Source organism: Centruroides vittatus, unplaced genomic scaffold (assembly GCF_030686945.1).
Source record: "Centruroides vittatus isolate TY-2023 unplaced genomic scaffold, ASM3068694v2 scaffold_386, whole genome shotgun sequence".
In the NCBI taxonomy this organism is placed as follows: Eukaryota; Metazoa; Arthropoda; class Arachnida; order Scorpiones; family Buthidae; genus Centruroides; species Centruroides vittatus.
In genome coordinates, this window is record NW_027122706.1 from 1,519,300 (window position 1) to 1,538,964 (window position 19,665).

The following is a 19,665-nucleotide window of genomic DNA, read 5'->3' on the forward strand; positions in this document are numbered from 1 at the left end:
AAGTCCAAAAATGTAAAAATTTGAGGAAAGTCATTTTTTTGACCTATCACCATACTTTCTCTGTTATATAGAACAGTTGGGAAAGTAAGGAAATTTGAATATAAACAGCAGCAATAAAAGCAAAAATGCAATATTCTTTTTATTAATTTCTTCATGTTATTTTAAGCTGCCCTAAATTTCAAATATTGATTATATTTTATTCTTTTTTTTGTTGTAAATCTTTAAACTTTGCTGAAATTTATATTTGATTCTATATTTGAAGTATTTTTAATATAAACTGGCTGAACAGGTTAAACAGGTTGAAAATGTTTTAATAAACAACTTATACTAGGTAAAACTATTTCTTTTTTACTCAAACTTTTTCAACTTAGATTTATTTAGTTTGTTACTTAGGCATAATACTGGTGATGATTAACATTACAAATATTAATATACAAAACCTAAATGCTAACTAGTAAAAAAATTTAAATGATTACAGAAACAAATATGTAAAAACTATTGTATTATTATTTTTAATTAGGTTTCTAGTTATCACATCATGTTGCAATGCCTCTTGAAAATAATATTAATTTTAAAAAATCTTATAAATTAAAATTTGCAAATAAATTTTTTAATGCTAAATTACTTCAAAAAACTTTTGTTGAACAAAAGTTTTTTATCTAAAGGTAACAATCTTGATATATATATATCAAGATTGTTACCTGTTTCCCCTTAGTCTAAACTTACTTTCATAATATCATGTAAATTGATGTTTATAAAATTAATTATGTTCTAGCCTGATAATTAGTCTGGCTCTATCATTGGATTATTATAATTTAGGTATGGCTTTTCTAAATATAGATTTTATATACAGTGGTACTTTGGTATACATCTGCTTTAGAATATGTCCAATTCAGAATATGTCCTGTTCAGACGAAACAAATTTTGCTCGGTATACGACTTTTGTTCGGTATACGACTTAATTATAAGCACCATCTACAAACAAGTAGCACTATCGGTGTACTAGACCAGACTAGACGTTCGTGGTGCCATGGTCTATAACTTTGTTAAATTTCTTCTGATTTTAATTTGCAAGTAAAATTTTATTATTTTTATTAATCGTGAATTGCAAAAAGGCAAATGAAAAGCAACAGAAACTAAAAAAAAAAAAAAAAAAAAAATCACTAGAATCACAATGGAACTGAAAAAAAAAAGATTGTTGAGAAATATGAAGGTGGCATGCATGTTCGAGATTTAGCTGTTGCATACCGTATTCCCAGAACAACAATATCGACAATCGTGAAAAATAAAGACATTATTAAATCTGCTAATGTTGCGAAAGGGGTTAAATCAATTTCTAAACAGAGATCAGAGACATTAGATCATGTTGAGAAATTGCTTTTGCTTTCGATAACTGAAAAACAATGTGCTGGCAACAGCATATCAGAAGCAATTATTTGCGATTATTACTGTAATAACTTTAAAAATCTATAATAAAATTTATTCTTTTATTAATGTGCTCAAACAGTGTTTCAATTATTTTACAATCCCATTAATATACCATATCAAGAGGAGTTTTTTTTACATGAGAACGGATTAATCACTTTTACATTACTTCTTATGGGAAAGGTTGGTTTGGTATACGTCCTGTTCGGTATAAGTCCAAATATCAGGAACGGATTAAGGTCGTATACCGAGGTTCCATTGTATATATAAAATCTATATTTAGAAAAGCCATACCTAAATTATAATCCAATGATAGAGCCAGACTAATTATCAGGCTAGAACAGGCCTGGCCAACCCGCGGCCCGTCACGTTAAATTGTGTGGCCCGCTAAGCGATATTATATATTTATTAAAACTTTTGTTTCCCATTATGTGTATACCAAAACAATTCAATAAATAAAAATTTGCATATGTCATTGTTATAATGTGCAAGTGTGAGTACAAACTCTTGGTATAACAAAATCTTATTCATTTTGTATTTGTTTTACTATTTTAAAAGCATGTTTGCCTAGATTGTGGCCCACCGTAATGTTACACGTGATCAAAGTGGCCCGCAAAACAATTTGGGTTGGCCAGGCCTGGGCTAGAACATAATTTTATAAACATCAATTTACATGATATTATGAAAGTTTAGACTAAGGGAATACAGTTATGTGCAATCTACCTTTAGTCCAAAACTGCATATCTTGTAAATTAATTAACCATGTTCTAGTTCAGTAGCTAATCCAGCTCTTGGAAAAGAAATAAGGAAATATTAAATATTTTTTGCATTGAATATTAAAACTGTCCAACTTACATGGGACATCCTTGGATTTGAACAAACCAAGTCATTAAGAACAGGCCTTTACTTCCTTTTTTTAAAGATATTTAATACAAATATACTTTATTATGCATGTAGATTATTATTACAATGAAAGAGTTATCACATACATGAAGCTATTAATGTCTTATATATCCCTAAAATGCATTTTGGCCCCTGGTGTTAATGCCCTTTTAGATAAACATCATTTATAAAATAATAAAAATTAACCTAAAGAATTTACTACAAGACTCAATTACAAAACATTAAAATTATAAACTATTAAGAATCAAAAATGTTTAAAACCATACACCTAGCTGTCTACAGCTAAGTGTATGGTTTATACCAGAGGCTGAAATACATTTTAGGAATACAGTAGAACTACACTTAACGAGCACCTCGCACAATAAGTATTTCACATAACGAGCACAGCAAATTGTAAAAATTTACCTCGCTTAACAAGCGATGTTTTGCATATCGAGTGATGAGGAAAGTCCTGAATTGTGTGAATGCAGCATGCTCCATCAGTCTGTGTTTAGCACTCGTTCCGCTAGCATCTTACTGTCGTCTGTGATCACATATTTTTCCAAACTTGTGTTCACACATATTACTTATAAACATCAACAACCATAGCCCGTTATATAATAAACACACCAAACGATATGCCAACTTCTTGGATCATTAAATTTAATGACTGATTCCAAATTTAATTTTATTAATGTCTGAATTAAAAATTAACTATTTATAATTATTAAATTTAATATGAGATGGAAACATAATTGCCTATATCTAGTCAAATTAATTAATTTCTAATATTTAATTATAGTATTTACATAACCCAAGAATTTGGCATATCGTTTGAGATGTTTATCAAACATATTAGCTGTGTTTTTTTCTGCAAATCGAATTCTCATTCCAGGATGGTTCATTCCACACTAGAAGAAAAGATGATGATGATTCATGCTCCTTAATAGTGTATATTGTACTTTTTTTTTTTTTTGAATAAACATTATACATAAAACATTTGAGCATTTTTTCGGCGTGGAACGCATTATCGTATTTTACATTAATTTCTATGGGAAAAATTGTTTCGCTTAACGAGTGTTTCGCATTACGAGTAAGACTCTGGAACGAATTATGCTCGTTAAGCGAGGTTCCACTGTATATAAGACATTATTATTACAATGAAAGACATGAAACTACACATGAAACTATTAATCTAAATATGTGTAATAAAATATATTTGTATTAAATAAACCAATTCATATCAAAATCTGCAAGCAGGCAAATTCATTCTGGCCATTCTATCTTTATCCACAATTCAGCTGATGCAAAGTCAATGTTCTCATTTTCTCTACTGGTCAAACCACACACATTGATTGAAATAAAATCTCTCCATATTTTTTGGTAATAATCCTGCTTTATATACCTGTTAATGGGCCATTAATATATTTTTTTTTTACCAACATTATTAAGCTTCAAAGCTAATTCAGTTTTACTATCTTTTTCAGTTCTCTTGTAAAACATGCTCTCATTTTACTTTTTCAGCTGTTATGTATACATAACAAGGAAATATTACTTTTGCATTCAGGTTTTTTGCAAATTTCCACATTTTGAAGCCTTCTGAACCCAAGTCCTAGAAGTAAAAAAAAATGAGGGGGGAATGTGCATATGTGGGTATGGATGGGCATCTATTTTGTTTAATATCTCAGGATGAAGTAATGATTAAAGAACAAAATTTGGCATAACAACTCTTATATAAGGGGCATTTGATGCTAAAAAATTTTGGTCATTAAAGGTCAACAGGGTGGGAGATAGAGGTGGGGTCGTGTCATATATCAAGAGATTAAACTAATGAAGATTTATAAAAACATGTAAATGTTAGTGAGTAAAAACTCATCTCTACCCTCAAAATTAAGCATTTTGCCATTTTATAATAATTAATAATATAAAAGGTTTACGATGAAATCTCATAACAGATGACATCATACACTAACAGTATGATTAACATCATAAGAGTTTTTACTTAAAAAATAACTTAACAGCCAAGAAAGTTATGCAACTTGTTGCTGGATTTTTGATCTGCTGACATTTCAATATTTACTCTGTTTTTCAAAATTTTGCACAAACTGAATCTTGCACTGACTGAAATTTTTAACTGTGCAGCAGCTTTGCATTGACTCATTTTTGGCAACTTATCATAGAATTCTAAAATTCCAAGTTCATCTTTGAATGACAAATTTTTCTACTACTTATTTGCATCTTCCATTATACTAACAAGGAGAGGGTCAGATATTTGGGTCTCCATTTTGAATAAAACTCTGAGCACAATGTAGCCCTAAAATCAAACAGCTCCTTGTCCAAATAATAGGACCCACTTCTCAAGTGTTTCCGAAAAATAGGCCTCTGAAAATTGAGTGTTTAGCTTATATCTTTCGCAGTTTCAGTTTCCTCATAACAGTGATAGCCAACTGAATAAGCCACTAGGCACTGGAGCTACATGATGAAGCATTATTATTACTATTATAATTTCTCCTGTTTAAAGCTTATAGAACAAGAGATTAAAAATTGTGACATCATTTCCTGTTTAGCAAAAACAGTCTCTGCAGATTAAACTCTTATGTTATTAAATAAAACTTTTATATCTTCATATTTCCAGATATGGCAATGTTACATTTGAAGTGTAACAAACATGAGCACATGAGGAAATCATCCATAACATTAACAATTAAAAAAAAATCTGAAAATGTGAAAATAAATATGAATAAAAATATTTTATTTAACTATATGAAAGAGTTAAATCTACAGAGACTTTGTTTTTACTAAATAGGAAATGACATCATGTTTAAAGCTTTGAACTTAACATAATGTTTTATAAGCTTTAAAATTGGGAAATAATGATAGTAGTAATAATGTTAATGATACAATATAATAATAAAATTATAATGCTACACATAAAAAAAACTAAAATTGCAAAAGGTTTGAACCTACATCATGCAGCTCTAGTGCTTAGAATGGAAATGCAAAAGTTTCAACATCATAAGCTAAACACTCAATTTTTCAATTTTCAAAGGCCTGTTTTTTGGAAACACTTGAAAAGTGGGTATTATTATTTGGACAAGGATCTGTTTGTGTTAAGGACTGTATGTTTACAAAGTTTTCTTCAAATTGGGGACCTGAACATCTGACCCTCTCCTTGTACAGTTTTATACTTTAAAACAATAATAAAGATTATAGCCTTAACATATTAAGAGTAAACATCGTATACAATTTAATAATTTAATTTATATTGATTGTGACTATTGTGTTAGCTTTTTTTTTGGAACATGGCTTATAACTTTTATTATCTGTTTTGTGATTTGGCTGTTATTAACAGTCTAAATAAATTCAAACTTATCATTAGCAAGAATGATAATTATAAGCAAAAAAGTCTTGTAATGCTATTTAATTTGTTTTATGACATGTTTATTATGACAATATTCAGGATTAGAATAAGCAGTACATACTGCAATTTAAATATTTATTTTTTATTTTTCAGCATTTTAGAAGAAAAAATATGAAGTAAATTAAAATGGAAAAAATATTTAAATTTAGTAGGTACTGACTACCTACAAGTCTGGTTTTTTTTTTGTGCGTGCATGATTTGGGCACCTAATACTATTAGACATAACACTAATTCAATCCTTTTCTGACTTCTATTTTCCAAGTAAGAAAGAAGCTGATGTGCTGGGTCTTGAATGGTTATCATTCCACCACCAAGGAACAAGTGATACACACCTCATAGCTAAGCAATAAAAATTCTTCAAAATCCAAACATTACATCATATCAAGTGAGCTATGTTTTTTTTTTTTTAAATCTCAAATTTCTTGCAAAAATTATTGGAAAATTCAAACAGAATAAAACAAATTATCTAATATATCATATTCTACTTCATAATGAAAATATTTTCCATTGCATACATAGATGAATAAAAATTAATTCCATTGCTAATAATTTAGAATAGCAATTATTGTAAATCTATGAGGGCTACCTTCTTTAAATATTTGAATCACCAAATTAGTGCAATTGAGATCATTATTTGCCATCTTAAATCTTAAATAATTCAGTGATTGGATGGAAAAAATAAATTTTGTTTTAGTACAAAGCTAAAATTAGCAATATTTGCCAGATATAATCACTCACTTTTATAACCACTAAAAAGGAGGGTTATAAAAGCAAAATTTTGTTTATTTAATTATAACAGAAATATTACAAGTTAAACTAATATAAATTTAGATTAGAATTACGGTAGAGCTTCGATTATCCGAATCAACTGGGAACGGGTTGTTCAGAAAATTGATTTTTCAGGTAACCGATTATGTACAAAAAAATACATTATTAATATAGTATATTAGTATATCCAGTGGTGATATTCAGTGGGTTCGCACAGGTTTGGCTGAACCCGTTGTTAAGCCCTGAATAAGCCACTAGGCACTGGAGCAAAAACAAAAACAGTCTCTGCAGATTAAACTCTTATGTTATTAAATAAAACTTTTATATCTTCATATTTCCAGATATGGCAATGTTATATTTGAAGTGTAACAAACATGAGCACATGAGGAAATCATCCATAACATTAACAATTAAAAAAAAATCTGAAAATGTGAAAATAAATGTGAATAAAAATATTTTATTTAACTATATGAAAGAGTTAAATCTACAGAGACTTTGTTTTTGCTAAATAGGAAATGACATCATGTTTAAAGCTTTGAACTTAACATAATGTTTTATAAGCTTTAAAATTTTCCGAACCTTGTTAAACACACGGAACATTTCTGGGTTTGTTTTTTTTTTTTTTTTTAAATATATTAAAATATGCGTATTATACTCTGTAATACTACTAAACTAGAGCCTTATACCCCGTTCGCACCAAGCATTTCAATCTAGATTGTGAGCAAAGTCGGGAACTATGTCTTGGTGCGATCTCTCTCTCGACCGTTTCAATCTCGAACGAAACGAGGTTTAATCGCGATCGATTCAAGAGAGTTCTTGAAAGTAGATCCAGTCATAAGAGAGATCCCAGAATGCCACGCGTGCAAGATAATACAAGATGGCTGTGGAACACGTGTCGGGTTATGGACAGCGAAAGAAAAAGGATGATGTATCTCGAGAGATGATGACATCTGTCTATAACCAGGAGTACCATTTTGCGGTGAAGAATTTCTCTGCCTTAAAAAAAAAAAAAGGTTGACAGCACTAAAATACTATTGTTACCTGGTCTTCACCCAGGGCTCGTTAAGTTCCAAATACGCCACTGATTGTTAGAGATATCGCAAGAAAAGGTATTGTATTTATTTCTAGCTAAAACTTCCATTTCGTTTGTCAATGATTGTCAGGGAAAAATTTTCTGCTAGCAAACCCCTTGTTAAATATTTCGAATATCACCACTGAGTATATCCCATGTAATTAGTATATTAATATATCCCATGTATGTTCCCATGAAATTTTTCTCCATTGCATGTCACTTTGTGTTGAATTTTCATTGATGTTAAGCCTAACAAAAATTTTCATAATAATAATCATGGCTGTTGTATCGTTAAAAATTATTTCTTTATTTTGTACAAACAAAATAAATATATTGAAAAATATAAAAACAAAAAAAAAATTAAACATTAGAAGTTAATCTAGTATCAAAAACACTCGATTCAGCATGACATGTCCCAACACAGTCTGACTGAAACGCTTTCGGTTAACCGATGTTTTGGTTGATCGGTGTTCGGATAAATCGATGCTCTACTGCAGTGATTCTCAAAGTGGGGGTCGTGAAAAATATTTAGGGGGTCGCTGAAAAATTGATGCCAGATCAATTTTTTCAAATATTTTATAAATTTACTATGGATTCGTGTTTAGAAATAATAGAAAAAAAAAATATATAAAATAATTTTTACTTAAATAAATTGCACATATAAATAATAAAAATAATATAAATATTTAAATACGAGCCTAACCCCCTCCCTCTGGGTTGTTTTTTGACACATACTTATTCTTCAGGGTCCTTTGAAATTTTTAAGTGCAGAAGGGGGGTCGCGGTCCAAAAAGTTTGAGAAACACTGCTCTACTGTATTATTAATATTTATGTACCTTGACTTTTTCTCCATCAACTTCAACCGATTTTATTAAAAAATCAACTCCAATTGTCGCTCCTTGACCAGGAGGAAAAAGTCCCTAAATAATAGAAAATGATTAAAAATTAATTCTCTAACTTTTTTTAAAATATAATATTGAAAAGTTTTTTATTTAAAAAAAATTAACTTAAAATATATACTGTTTAACTTAGTGTATATGAAGATAATCTGGTTTATTGTCAATATTTTATATTTAAACATATCTAATTTGAAAGTGACAAGGTCAAACTTATTTTTACTATGAATATATTTTCAACTCTTATATTCTATTAAAACAAAAAAGAAATTTTGTATAACAAATATTAAAAATAAAACTTGCAGGGGGCAATTTTTTCTATTAATTAAACCAAATATTAATCCATTATTTAGTTGAGCTTTATCATATCTTTATTGAAAGAGTTAATTAAAGCTAATAAAAGTTTAATCTAACTTTTTCAATAGGAATCAGTATACATTCTTTGTATTTCCTTTTATAATATAAATACATCATCATAGAAAACAGTTTTGTTTTAAAATTTACATAAATATTTCAATTAAAATATTATTATTACTTAAATATTAATAGAGTATAAATTTAAAATAATTAAAGCAATATTTTGAACAAAAAATTTTTTTTTCATATAATACTGTAGTTATCAAAATCATGTCACTTTCTAATTCAATATGCAGAAGCAATAATGATTCACTGATATTATAAACATATTAAATCATATGCAAAATAGGGTGTTTACTCTTTCTTCAAAGTTAACTTTTAAATTACAATTATAAAAATGAGACTGGTGCTGATAAAAGCATATTTTGTGACATCATTATTGGATTTATTTTTTACATTAATTAAAAATAAGTACAGTCAAACCTGTTTTTATGCGGGGGATAGGGACCGCATTAAAAAAGACGCATTAAAAAAAAATTGCACGAAACTTCACGAATGGCTGTAAAAAATAGTTTTCGCAACACAATTAAAAATATATTTTTTTTATGCGGTCAATAGGGACCGCATAAAAAAGTCTCACATTGAAAATAACTCAAAACCGTACGAAATAGAATTTATTGACAACAGATGTCAGCACTTGACTGAATCGTCTGGTCTATCGTCTGTTTTACATATTTTTGTCCAGGTGGTGTTTTGTTGACTTAAAAAGTAAATTATTTCATTTTTCGCATATTCATGCAATAATATTACTATAATAAGTTCATTTTTGCTATAATAAGTTTATTTAGCTATAATAAGTCAACGTGAGACATGACGAATCGCACGAGACTAGTCGCCAACTATACCGCACAAATAAAAATCGCACATAAAAAGACCGCATAAAAACAGGTTTGACTGTAAAATGAATTAGTAATTTTAAGTTGTCATCAGAATCCAGTAAAGAAAGTATCTATCAAATACTACTATAAATTTTAAATGAGACTCATTAGCAAATTTCTCTTATAAGAGAGAAATATTAAAATATTAATACAGGGCAGACCAAAAATCCTTTAACATTTCAAATGGTCATAAAAAATAAACATGCTGTGTTAATCAACTGTTTATTGTATTTTAAAGTACTGTATACAAATTAGGGTTTTATTTTTTTGAATATAACATCACATAAGTGTGAGCCTTGTTTATTTTTACACTCCTGTAACCTGGACTGGAAATTTTCCATGACCGCCCGACAAGTGGTTGGTGAAATGTTTTGCATTTTATTGCATATATTTTCTTTTAATTCTTCAATAGACTCTGGGTTGCTGATGTAAACATTACTTTTAAGATATCCCCAAAAGAAAAAGTCCATTGGGGACAAATCCAGCTTGTGGTGTGGCCAGTTAATGTTACCTCTTTTGGATATCAGTTTTTGGCCAAAAAATTCACGAAGTGCTGTTATAGAGTCATTGGAAGTGTGACATGTTGCCCCATCTTGTTGAAACCAGCTTCTTTGGTTGAAGCCTGAAAAGTCTTGTAACGCTGGTGCGAAAAAATTCTGTAGCATCGCAATGTATTGCTCTGTATTGACAATAACAGGACAGCTTCTTCATAAAAGTATGAGCCAATGATTCCTTTCGCTGATAATGCCGCCCATACAATCACTTTCGGTGAGTGTAAGGGTTTTTGGTGCTTCAATTGCGGGTTATTGTCACTCAGTATCTGCAATTTTGTCTGTTAACATTACCATTCAAATGGAAGCATGCCTCATCTGAGAAAAAAATGTTTTTAAAGTTCGGAAACCTCTCCAGCATTTCATCAGCGAACTGCAGTCTCTTAGCATGGTCATTAGGCTTCAATTCCTGTACAATTTGAATTTTGTAATGGGTGTAAATGTAGGTCCTTGTGTAGAAAGCGATATAGAGATGTTCTGGGCACATTTAACACTAGACCGCATTCGAGTGGACAGGCGAGGTTGCTCTTGAACAGACACTTGTACATGCTCTATGTTTTCCAGCTCTCTCAATATCCTGGGTTGGCCAAATCGTAGCTGCATTAATGTTGAACCCGTTGTCTCGAACTTCCACACCCAATTCTTAATTGTTTGAATTGATGCAGCTTGATTTGCATTCCGTATATTGTAATAAGAACAAAATTTCTATCTAGCTTTGGTGGCAGAATCGTTGTTTCGATAGTACTCGTGAACACAAAGCGCACGTTGTGCTCCAGTGAATGACGCCATGACACTAATCCCTATTGGCTGCTCTCGCATCTGGTTTCTTCCCCGCCCTGATACCAGCGCCCATGTGGAAGCAGCAGGCTTTTCAAATATTAAGAGACTTTTGGTCCACCCTGTATTATGCCAAAATTAACTACATAAGATTTTAAATTTTGCCTATGTAAAAAAAAAAAAACAGAATGAGTTCATATAATACAGCATTACAGATAAACTGTTTTAGTGTTACCATGTACTGTTTTGTTTTAAAGTTCAAATTCCCATATCTGCAAGAAAGCATGCTTATTGTAAAGATCAACAATTTAGTATAAAAAATTAAAGGTTTCATTATGATTTTTTTTTCTCAACATTATTATATTTATTAGGAATTGCCTCAGTAAGGTATTCATTCTTGGTAAGCTAGATATCATTCTTGGAGAGAAGACAAAATTTAAAATTCATGTGGCCTGTTACAACTAATGTAAAATTCATACAATTGTATTAAACAGTATTTCACCTCAGCAGGTATATTGAATCTGTATTCTGTATTTCACTGTACATTTTTATTTTCAACTGTTATTCAATATATAATTTAGAGTAAGAAAGTTTATATTGTAAAACTTTAAAGATTTATTCTAGATTCTTTTAATATTGGGTTGTTCGGAAAGTTTGTAGCGATTTTTGATAGCCGACAGTTGAGACACCGATTGATGCAAAAATGATTAGAATTGTACAAACCAATGAATATTACGATAAATGACCTTGAGACGCGTCCGTTACAAAAAAACCGTTAAGATTATTCAAATAGTGTTTAATTTGGCTCATTGCAAAAATGGATGCGAACAACGTGCATTATCGACACTTGTTTCTTTTCTTTTTTCGTAAACGCAAAAATGCTGTACAAACAGCAAAAAAGATATGTGATGTTTATGGTGGGAGTGCTGTATCAGAATCAACTGTTCGAAAGTGGTTTGCAAAATTTAAAACGGGTAATTTCAGCCTTGAAGATGCTCCTCGCTCAGGAAGACCTCCTGTTATTGAAGAGGACCAAATCAAAGCATTATTGGATGAAAACCCTCATTACACAACTCGAGAGATTGCAGACATAGTGAAGTCATCAAACAGTACTGTATTTCAACATCTAAAGAAGCTCGGATACGTGAATCGTTATGACATTTGGATACCTCACGACTTAACGGAAAAAAACTTACTGGATCGCATCTCCATTTGTGATTCTCTTGAAAGACGAAATGAAAATGACCCTTTTCTGAAGCGTTTAGTGACAGGTGATGAAAAGTGGATCATTTATAACAACATCAGCTGAAAACGATCGTGGGGTAAGAAAAATGAATCACCATTAAAAATTCCAAAGGCCGGTCTTCATCCAAAGAAGGTCATGCTCACTGTCTGGTGGGATTGGAAAGGAATCCTGTACTATGAGCTGCTTCCACAGAATCAAACTATAGATTCTGATAAGTATTGTTCCCAATTGGATAAGCTGAACATGGCAATTAAAGAAAAACGTCCGGAACTGGCCAATAGAAAAGGCATTGTGTTTCACCAAGATAATGCCAGACCTCACACGTCTTTACGAACACGCCAAAAATTATTGGAACTAGGCTGGGATGTTTTACCCCACCCCCCTTACTCACAAGGAGGCACACATTCAAAACAGCCATAAACTGTATACAATTTTGTAATCATTCTATGAACATATTCTCAAGAAACAGAAAATTTACAACCACAAAAAAATTTGAGAAAAGTCAGGTATTAAACTCATTAACTCAAGTTGGGTTTTTTTTACCTCAAAATTCAACTTAATGGGGTTTTACTGTATTAATTATTTCAAGTATAACTATTATTACCACAACTTAACTAATAATGAAATTATGTAATACTATCATTTGATAGTATTTTTATTTTAGGCTGAGGTTTTTGCACTGTTATATTTCACATATTTAAGATCATTAGACTACTGATAAATGCACAATTTCAATTTTATTATTTACTACTTAATACAAACAGGTAACACAGTTTAAAAAAAAACAGAAGAATAATGTTAAATTTAGCAAAAATGGAAAAGACTACAACAGTCTATGTTTAAGATTGAACAGAAGTTTCTTGTTACAAACTATATATATAAGCTTATAATGTAATCATTAGAATATTGATTCCTAATTTAACATAATATTCACATTTTTATTTGATAGAAATTTGGATTTAAATCAGGACTGTGGAGTCAGTAGATTTTTACATGACTATGACTTTTTCTTACGATTAGACTCCAACTCTGACTCCGACCAGGGGCAGACTTGTTAACAAAGTAGGCCCCAAAATTCTGACATCATCACATGACCTCAGAATATTAGCATCAATAAATATAGTTCTAATAAAGATTAGAACATAGAAAATTTTTTATTCCAAACTAAAATATTCCTCTAAGTAATGATTCAATATGATAATTTTTACTTTTCTGTTGTTATATATAACAGAGGAAAAGTGTAGCGATCATTTAAAAAATGATCCCACCCCTAATTTTTGCATTTTGGACTTGGCACCTCGAAATGTCTAGATATGCAAAAGATTTGGTTTTTTTCCCTGTATGTATGAATGAATGTTAGACTATATGGGAGGCATGATTTTGAATTGGAGTCGAATGGTTTAACACAGGAGTTATTAAGCTTGAAAATGGTTGAACTAAATCGGTTTGTACACATTCGAACATCCGTTTGCATTTCTCTACGTTTCGAGGCTTCCAGAGTCCAAAAGAGTAAAAATCTGAGAAAGTCATTTTTTGACCAATCGTCATTCTTTTCTTTTGTTGTAGGCCTATACTGTATAACAGCCGGGAAAGTAATAACAATGACAATTCTGATTATTTTTTAAAAAAATACAAAATAAAATGATTTTAAAAAACTAATTAAACATTAAAATTTGACACCCCTACTGAATATATAAGTTCACATTTATTGACTTGTTTGATGATGGCATTGGTATTTGGTAAGCATGTATGAATAAAAATAGTAAATACATTCTTATACAAACAAATTAGTATAATAGAAATGTTGTACAGTACATAATATACGAGTATATTGGGTAATATATAAGTATACAGATACATTAAACTAAGTCAAGAATGAGAAATATAACATTTAGACTGGTAAAAAAAGAGATTGCTTATTTTGCCATGTTGATTAACTTATTATTTTTCATCTCTGTTATAAACTGAATTACTCCTTTAAAAAAAATAAATAAAAAATAAATTTAAAAAAAATATATCACTTCTATTAAGTCAGCATTCACTGAAGCTCTTAAATCATATTTAATAATTTTAAGAGCAGAAAATAAATGCTCTACTGAAACTTGGTTGGTGACATGCTGTGACAATCAATGTTGTATTTTGGATAATGTCTGGATAGTGCAGTAACCATTTTAACATCCAAACTTGAAGAGTGGTCAATGTGATTTATTTTTCCAGTGCATAATAAATATCATCTTCAAATTTTGTAAGATTTCTTTTTCTGTCTGTTCTCATATTAGAACTCAAGCTTAATTTTAAAAAGGTAGAGACGAGTTTTATAAAAAAATATAAAAAACTAGCAGATGAGCCAGATGTTGCTCACGCAAAAAGTAATGATAACGAAGCTTAAGATATTTAGATTATAGCCAATTTTATCCATTTTCATTGGGTGCAGGAATTAGGTCCTCTCTCTTCCGAGACTAATTAGAGAATTTTTGGATGAGTCTAAAAGTAAGTTGTTTGATTTTTCACAAAAACACAAAATACCACATCTAAAATAGTACAGTAGAAATGGAGTTCTTCAGAGTAATCCTTAACCCTCTCCCTCTCCCTCCGCGAGAGGAATTTCAAAAAATCCCTTCTTAGTGTACATTCTTATGATACATCCTGTGTACCAAATTTCAACTCTTAATAATAAGCTCAGAGTTCAAACGGTTATTATTATTAACCTATCTCAATTATATTATAAGATTGTGAACACTAATAACGAGTAAAATACTCATTAAGTCTGACCATACCAGAGATATGACACATGACACCTTCTATGTCTCTACCCTGTCAACCTTTAATAAAGAACCAAAATTTAATAGCATTAATGCCCTTTATACATATGCCAAATTTTGTTTCTTAAACTTTACTCATTCTGAGATATTGTTTAATAGTTCAGAACAGAATAAAGAAATTAAACAAATTACATGCCAACATACACACGTGGATGCATGAATTTTTCCCTTTATTTGACATTTTTTGGGTTCGAGAGATCTCCAAACGTATAGATTTGCAAAAAACTCGGAGAGTCAAATGTGACACGATTGAAATACTTTTTCGTTTTTTATATACATAACAAGTTGGGAAAGTAAAAAGAAGTCGGAGTTGGGGGATTTTTGATGACTCAGACTCCACAGCCCTGATTTAAATATTTTATTATAATAATAATAAAATCTTTATTGGAAAAAAAGGGAAGTACTCTGTTGCCCAGGAACAGGAATTATAAATATTAAAGTAAACAAGTTATTGCATAAATACTGGTTTGTTAATGAAATTAACAAACCAGTAACATTTTTTCATTAGTTATATTCTAACAAATCCTTAAATTTAGTTTGTAATTTCTCAATTACAATCTTCCTTTAGTAATTTTTACAGAAATTTACATAAAAAATTTACATATCTAGAACCTTTAAGGTATGATCACTTAGAAATATCGACTGACAAACATTTTCGAACCCCTTCTGGGCTCTGCTTCCGGTTCCAATAAGTTTCTAAATGGATGTTCGATGTCCGTTTTAAAGAGGAGATGGTTTTATCTTTGGCCTGGCAGGAGTTAATTCACAACACGCTCTAGTCACCCGTTATACACGGACAGGCTGACTGGTCGTGCATGCGCGACGTAGTTTTTTCGTAAATCCATTCGAACATACGATTGAACTAAAAATTTAAATGACGTGCGTAACGAACTGATATTTAACGGACATCAAATATCCATTTAGAAACTTATTGGAACCTGAAGCAGAGCCCAGAAGGGGTTCGAAAACGTTTGTTAGTCAAAGGTTCTAGATATGTAAATTTTTTGAAGTAATTCTGGTGTGATGAGTAGTGAGTTATTTACTTGTTAGAAATTTACATAATCTCATACCTTCCTTACGTCTTCCAGCAATTCTTTCTTAGAAACAAAACATTTTCAGCCTAGTCCATGAGCTTGCTTCAGGTTCTACATGTTTGAATTGAATGGTTTACAGAATGTTTCCAAAACTAGAATCTTTCCAGTTTTGGAAACACACTGTAAACCATTCAATTCAAATGTGTAGAACAGTGATTTTTAAAACAGTGTTTCTTGGAATACTAGTGTTCTGCAAACTTGTTACAAGTGTTCTGCTAAATTACGAAAGCTGTGTACTGGCTGAAACTATGATTTGACAAACTTTAGTGTAAATTTAGTTAACAATACAGACAAGACACAACTTGCATTTTGTAGTGAACTTCTCTTGTTACCCTTGCAAAGAGAAGAAACTCAAATATTATATCTAAGCAATGTTTTTTGCATAGAGAATCCCTAGTTTCAAAACCATTGCCAGCAACATTAAAACCAGTACTAGACTAAGTTGTACAAGTGTTAAATGATTTTGACTTGATGTTAGTTAAGATGCTTTTTTAAAATTTGAATATCTGTGGAAGCTCAGTATAAATCTGCTTTTGCACAGTGAAGTAAGAATATTATTCAGGGTCAAATGTTGTGTCCATTTTTAGAACTTAAGAATGAATTGTTAGCCTTTTTCTAAAATGAAGGCACAAATACTTCATAAAATATCAAAAAATATTTAGTTAAAAAATATTTTATCAAACCAAATATTATTTTTGATATTTTTAATTACTTGAATAGCTTGATACAAACATTCGAGGAAAACATGAAAATATTTTGACATCCACTGACAAACATCAGCATTTCAGAAAAAAGTATTTTTGAAAAATCTCATATCAGAAAAATATAAATGTCATAATAAAAATGCTGATGGAGTTATTTCCATTATAACAGAACATTTAACACTATTGTAAAAAAGATTGCAAGTTACTTTCCTTCCTTAAATATAGAAAATTATGTCTGGATATGAAATCAATTCAGCACAGTTAATACATTGATTTGTGAATTTTCAAAACAACTTGTCAATAGATGGCACATTAAAAATGAAGTTCTCTGAAATAACTCTTGAGGAATTCTGGATTTTTTCCAATCCAAATAACAAGCTCTCAACACAAGGCACTAAAAATTTTGTTTCAGTTTTCAGATGAAGAAGTGAGGGTAACTAAATCACATAGACCTGATATTGATGAAATCTGCAAAAACTGACAAGATCATGTATTGTATTATACTTGACTTAATGTAGTTCCATTTTATAAAAGTTTTATATTATTTTAGTTAGTTTCTACAAATATAATTTTTTAATTATTTTTTTTTCACTATTATGTATTCTGTTAGCTATGATTTTTAATAAAAAGGTAGCCTATGTTCATGTATTTTTTTTTCTTTTGTTATTCTATGATCACAGTAATTTTGCTGTTCTGCAAATTTTTCTGATATTCAAAAGGGTTCTATGACTTCAAAAAGGTTAAGAACAACTGGGCCTATAAACTAGGCCAAAAACATAAGGAAGATGTGAGATTGATTATTTTTAGGGAAAATCACAGCTTTGAAATTATATAGTTTCATCTTCAATAACTTATTTAGGTTTTTGGCTTTGATGAATTATATTTGATATTTTAAGAGATTCTTCTTATATTACTATGAGTTTCTTACAATTCTTGAATATGGAATTCTTGTGTATTATCAAGAAATCTCTAGAATTTAATTAAAATCCTATAGTAATTTATAATTAAAAAGTTTATATATTATTTCCAATAAATAATAACTTTTGTTCAATTGAAATTAAGTAATTAATCTTTTTACATTGATTCTAATAGATTTCTTTATATATGGTTGAGATGAAAGTATAATTATTTTTAGATACCAAGGATGGTAAGTAGATTGACAAATACCAGTGGTTCCATAAGTGGAAGCTAACTCACCCCTTGGGTGGTGAGTAAATCTAGGAGACAAAAAGAAGCAATTGGGTGGCAGGGAGTGTTGGAGGCAGGGTACTGAACGGTGATCATAGGCAAAAGTTGGGGTCATTGACAACTTTTCCTCTGTTAAAACAGGTAAGAAGAAATGTTGCATTTAATGGTTTCCAGATGTGAGAACAATGTATGGTAAGGACACAAAGTGTGAAGTTTATGGAAAAATTTTCCAAGCCTTTCTCATACAAGAGAAAATGGGTTAAGGGGCATTGGATATAACTTTATAGAACCAAGGAATAGTGGCGTGAAAAAGTTTGGAAGTCACTGACAGACTGTCTTGATCTTTAGTTATATTTTCAGTACTCATCCAGTCATAAAGTTTCATTATTCATTTTAAGCAGAATAGAAATATCCAAATATGGTTAGTCTTGTGACAAACAGCATCTCTAACTACAGTAATCTATGGAGAGAATAAACTTGAAAACACTCCAAATTGAACAGACAGTCTAATTTCCAAACTGGACCTGCATAGTAAATCATTGAGTTTATTATGCACTTGCATATAAAATTATGTAATGCATTATCAGAAAATTTTAGAGCTGAGCACAAATATCACAAGTTATCAGTTGTTACCTTCATCTTACCATTCAGTTTGGAAACATGATCTAAAGCTGCCATTCCAACCAAAAATTACTCCCAGGTAATAATCTAACACCTTTATCGTTACCGAGAAAATTTAATTTAAAACAAATGTTTTCGACCTATTCCATAGGTCATCATCAGGTTAAATAAACCGATAAATGGAACAGTTCCGTTCCAGAGGATCGAATACAAATATTTAAATTCAAAAAATTGATCAACGATTAGTTTTTAAATTATAAACGAATATTCGTTTATTATTTATCATCTTTTAATCCGTTGTCAATTTTTTGAAATTTAAATATTTGTATTCGATCCTCTGGAACGGAACTGTTCCATTTGTCGGTTTATTTAACCTGATGATGACCTATGGAATAGGTCGAAAACGTTTGTTTTAAATTAAATTTTCTCGGCAACGATAAAGGTGTTAGATTATTATTTAATATTTTGCTGAGCACATTCTATATAATACTCTCAGGTAGTCATTTTCCTTTACTATTTGGAGAGGTAAATTATCAAGATATAACTTAGTTTTGTTTTTCTGAAATTTTGCTGTTGTTTCAGAAATAATTATTTTTGTTTTATCCAGGTTTATTGTTAAGTGCAATGATTTGAGATATAAGTTAATTGATTTTCTTTCACAGAGATATTTTGTTGATACTATGATGACAAGGTCATATAATACAATGAAAGTTCCATTAGCAATTTTGATAACATCAGTGGAATTTTGATAAAGTTGGCCAATAGATAATTTTTATCTAGCTGATATGATTATTAAGTATGGTGAAAGCAGACTGCTTTGAAGAGTTCCTCATGATATCAAATGGAGATGAAGGAGAAATTGCCAAACAGTCTAATCTGCCAGAATATTTATCAGGCTACATT

The 19,665-nt window shown here is 30.2% G+C and overlaps 1 protein-coding gene across 1 annotated transcript in view; it reads right to left on the reverse strand.

Moving 5' to 3' along the window:
• The window catches only part of LOC136988736 (ras-related protein Rab-30-like), a 44,558-nt gene that overhangs the window by 13,583 nt on the left and 11,310 nt on the right, over positions 1-19,665 (reverse strand). The window contains exon 3 of the mRNA XM_067286697.1: positions 8,405-8,488. Within this exon, the coding sequence (XP_067142798.1) occupies positions 8,405-8,488 (84 nt within the window). The remainder of the gene's footprint in view (positions 1-8,404; positions 8,489-19,665) is intronic.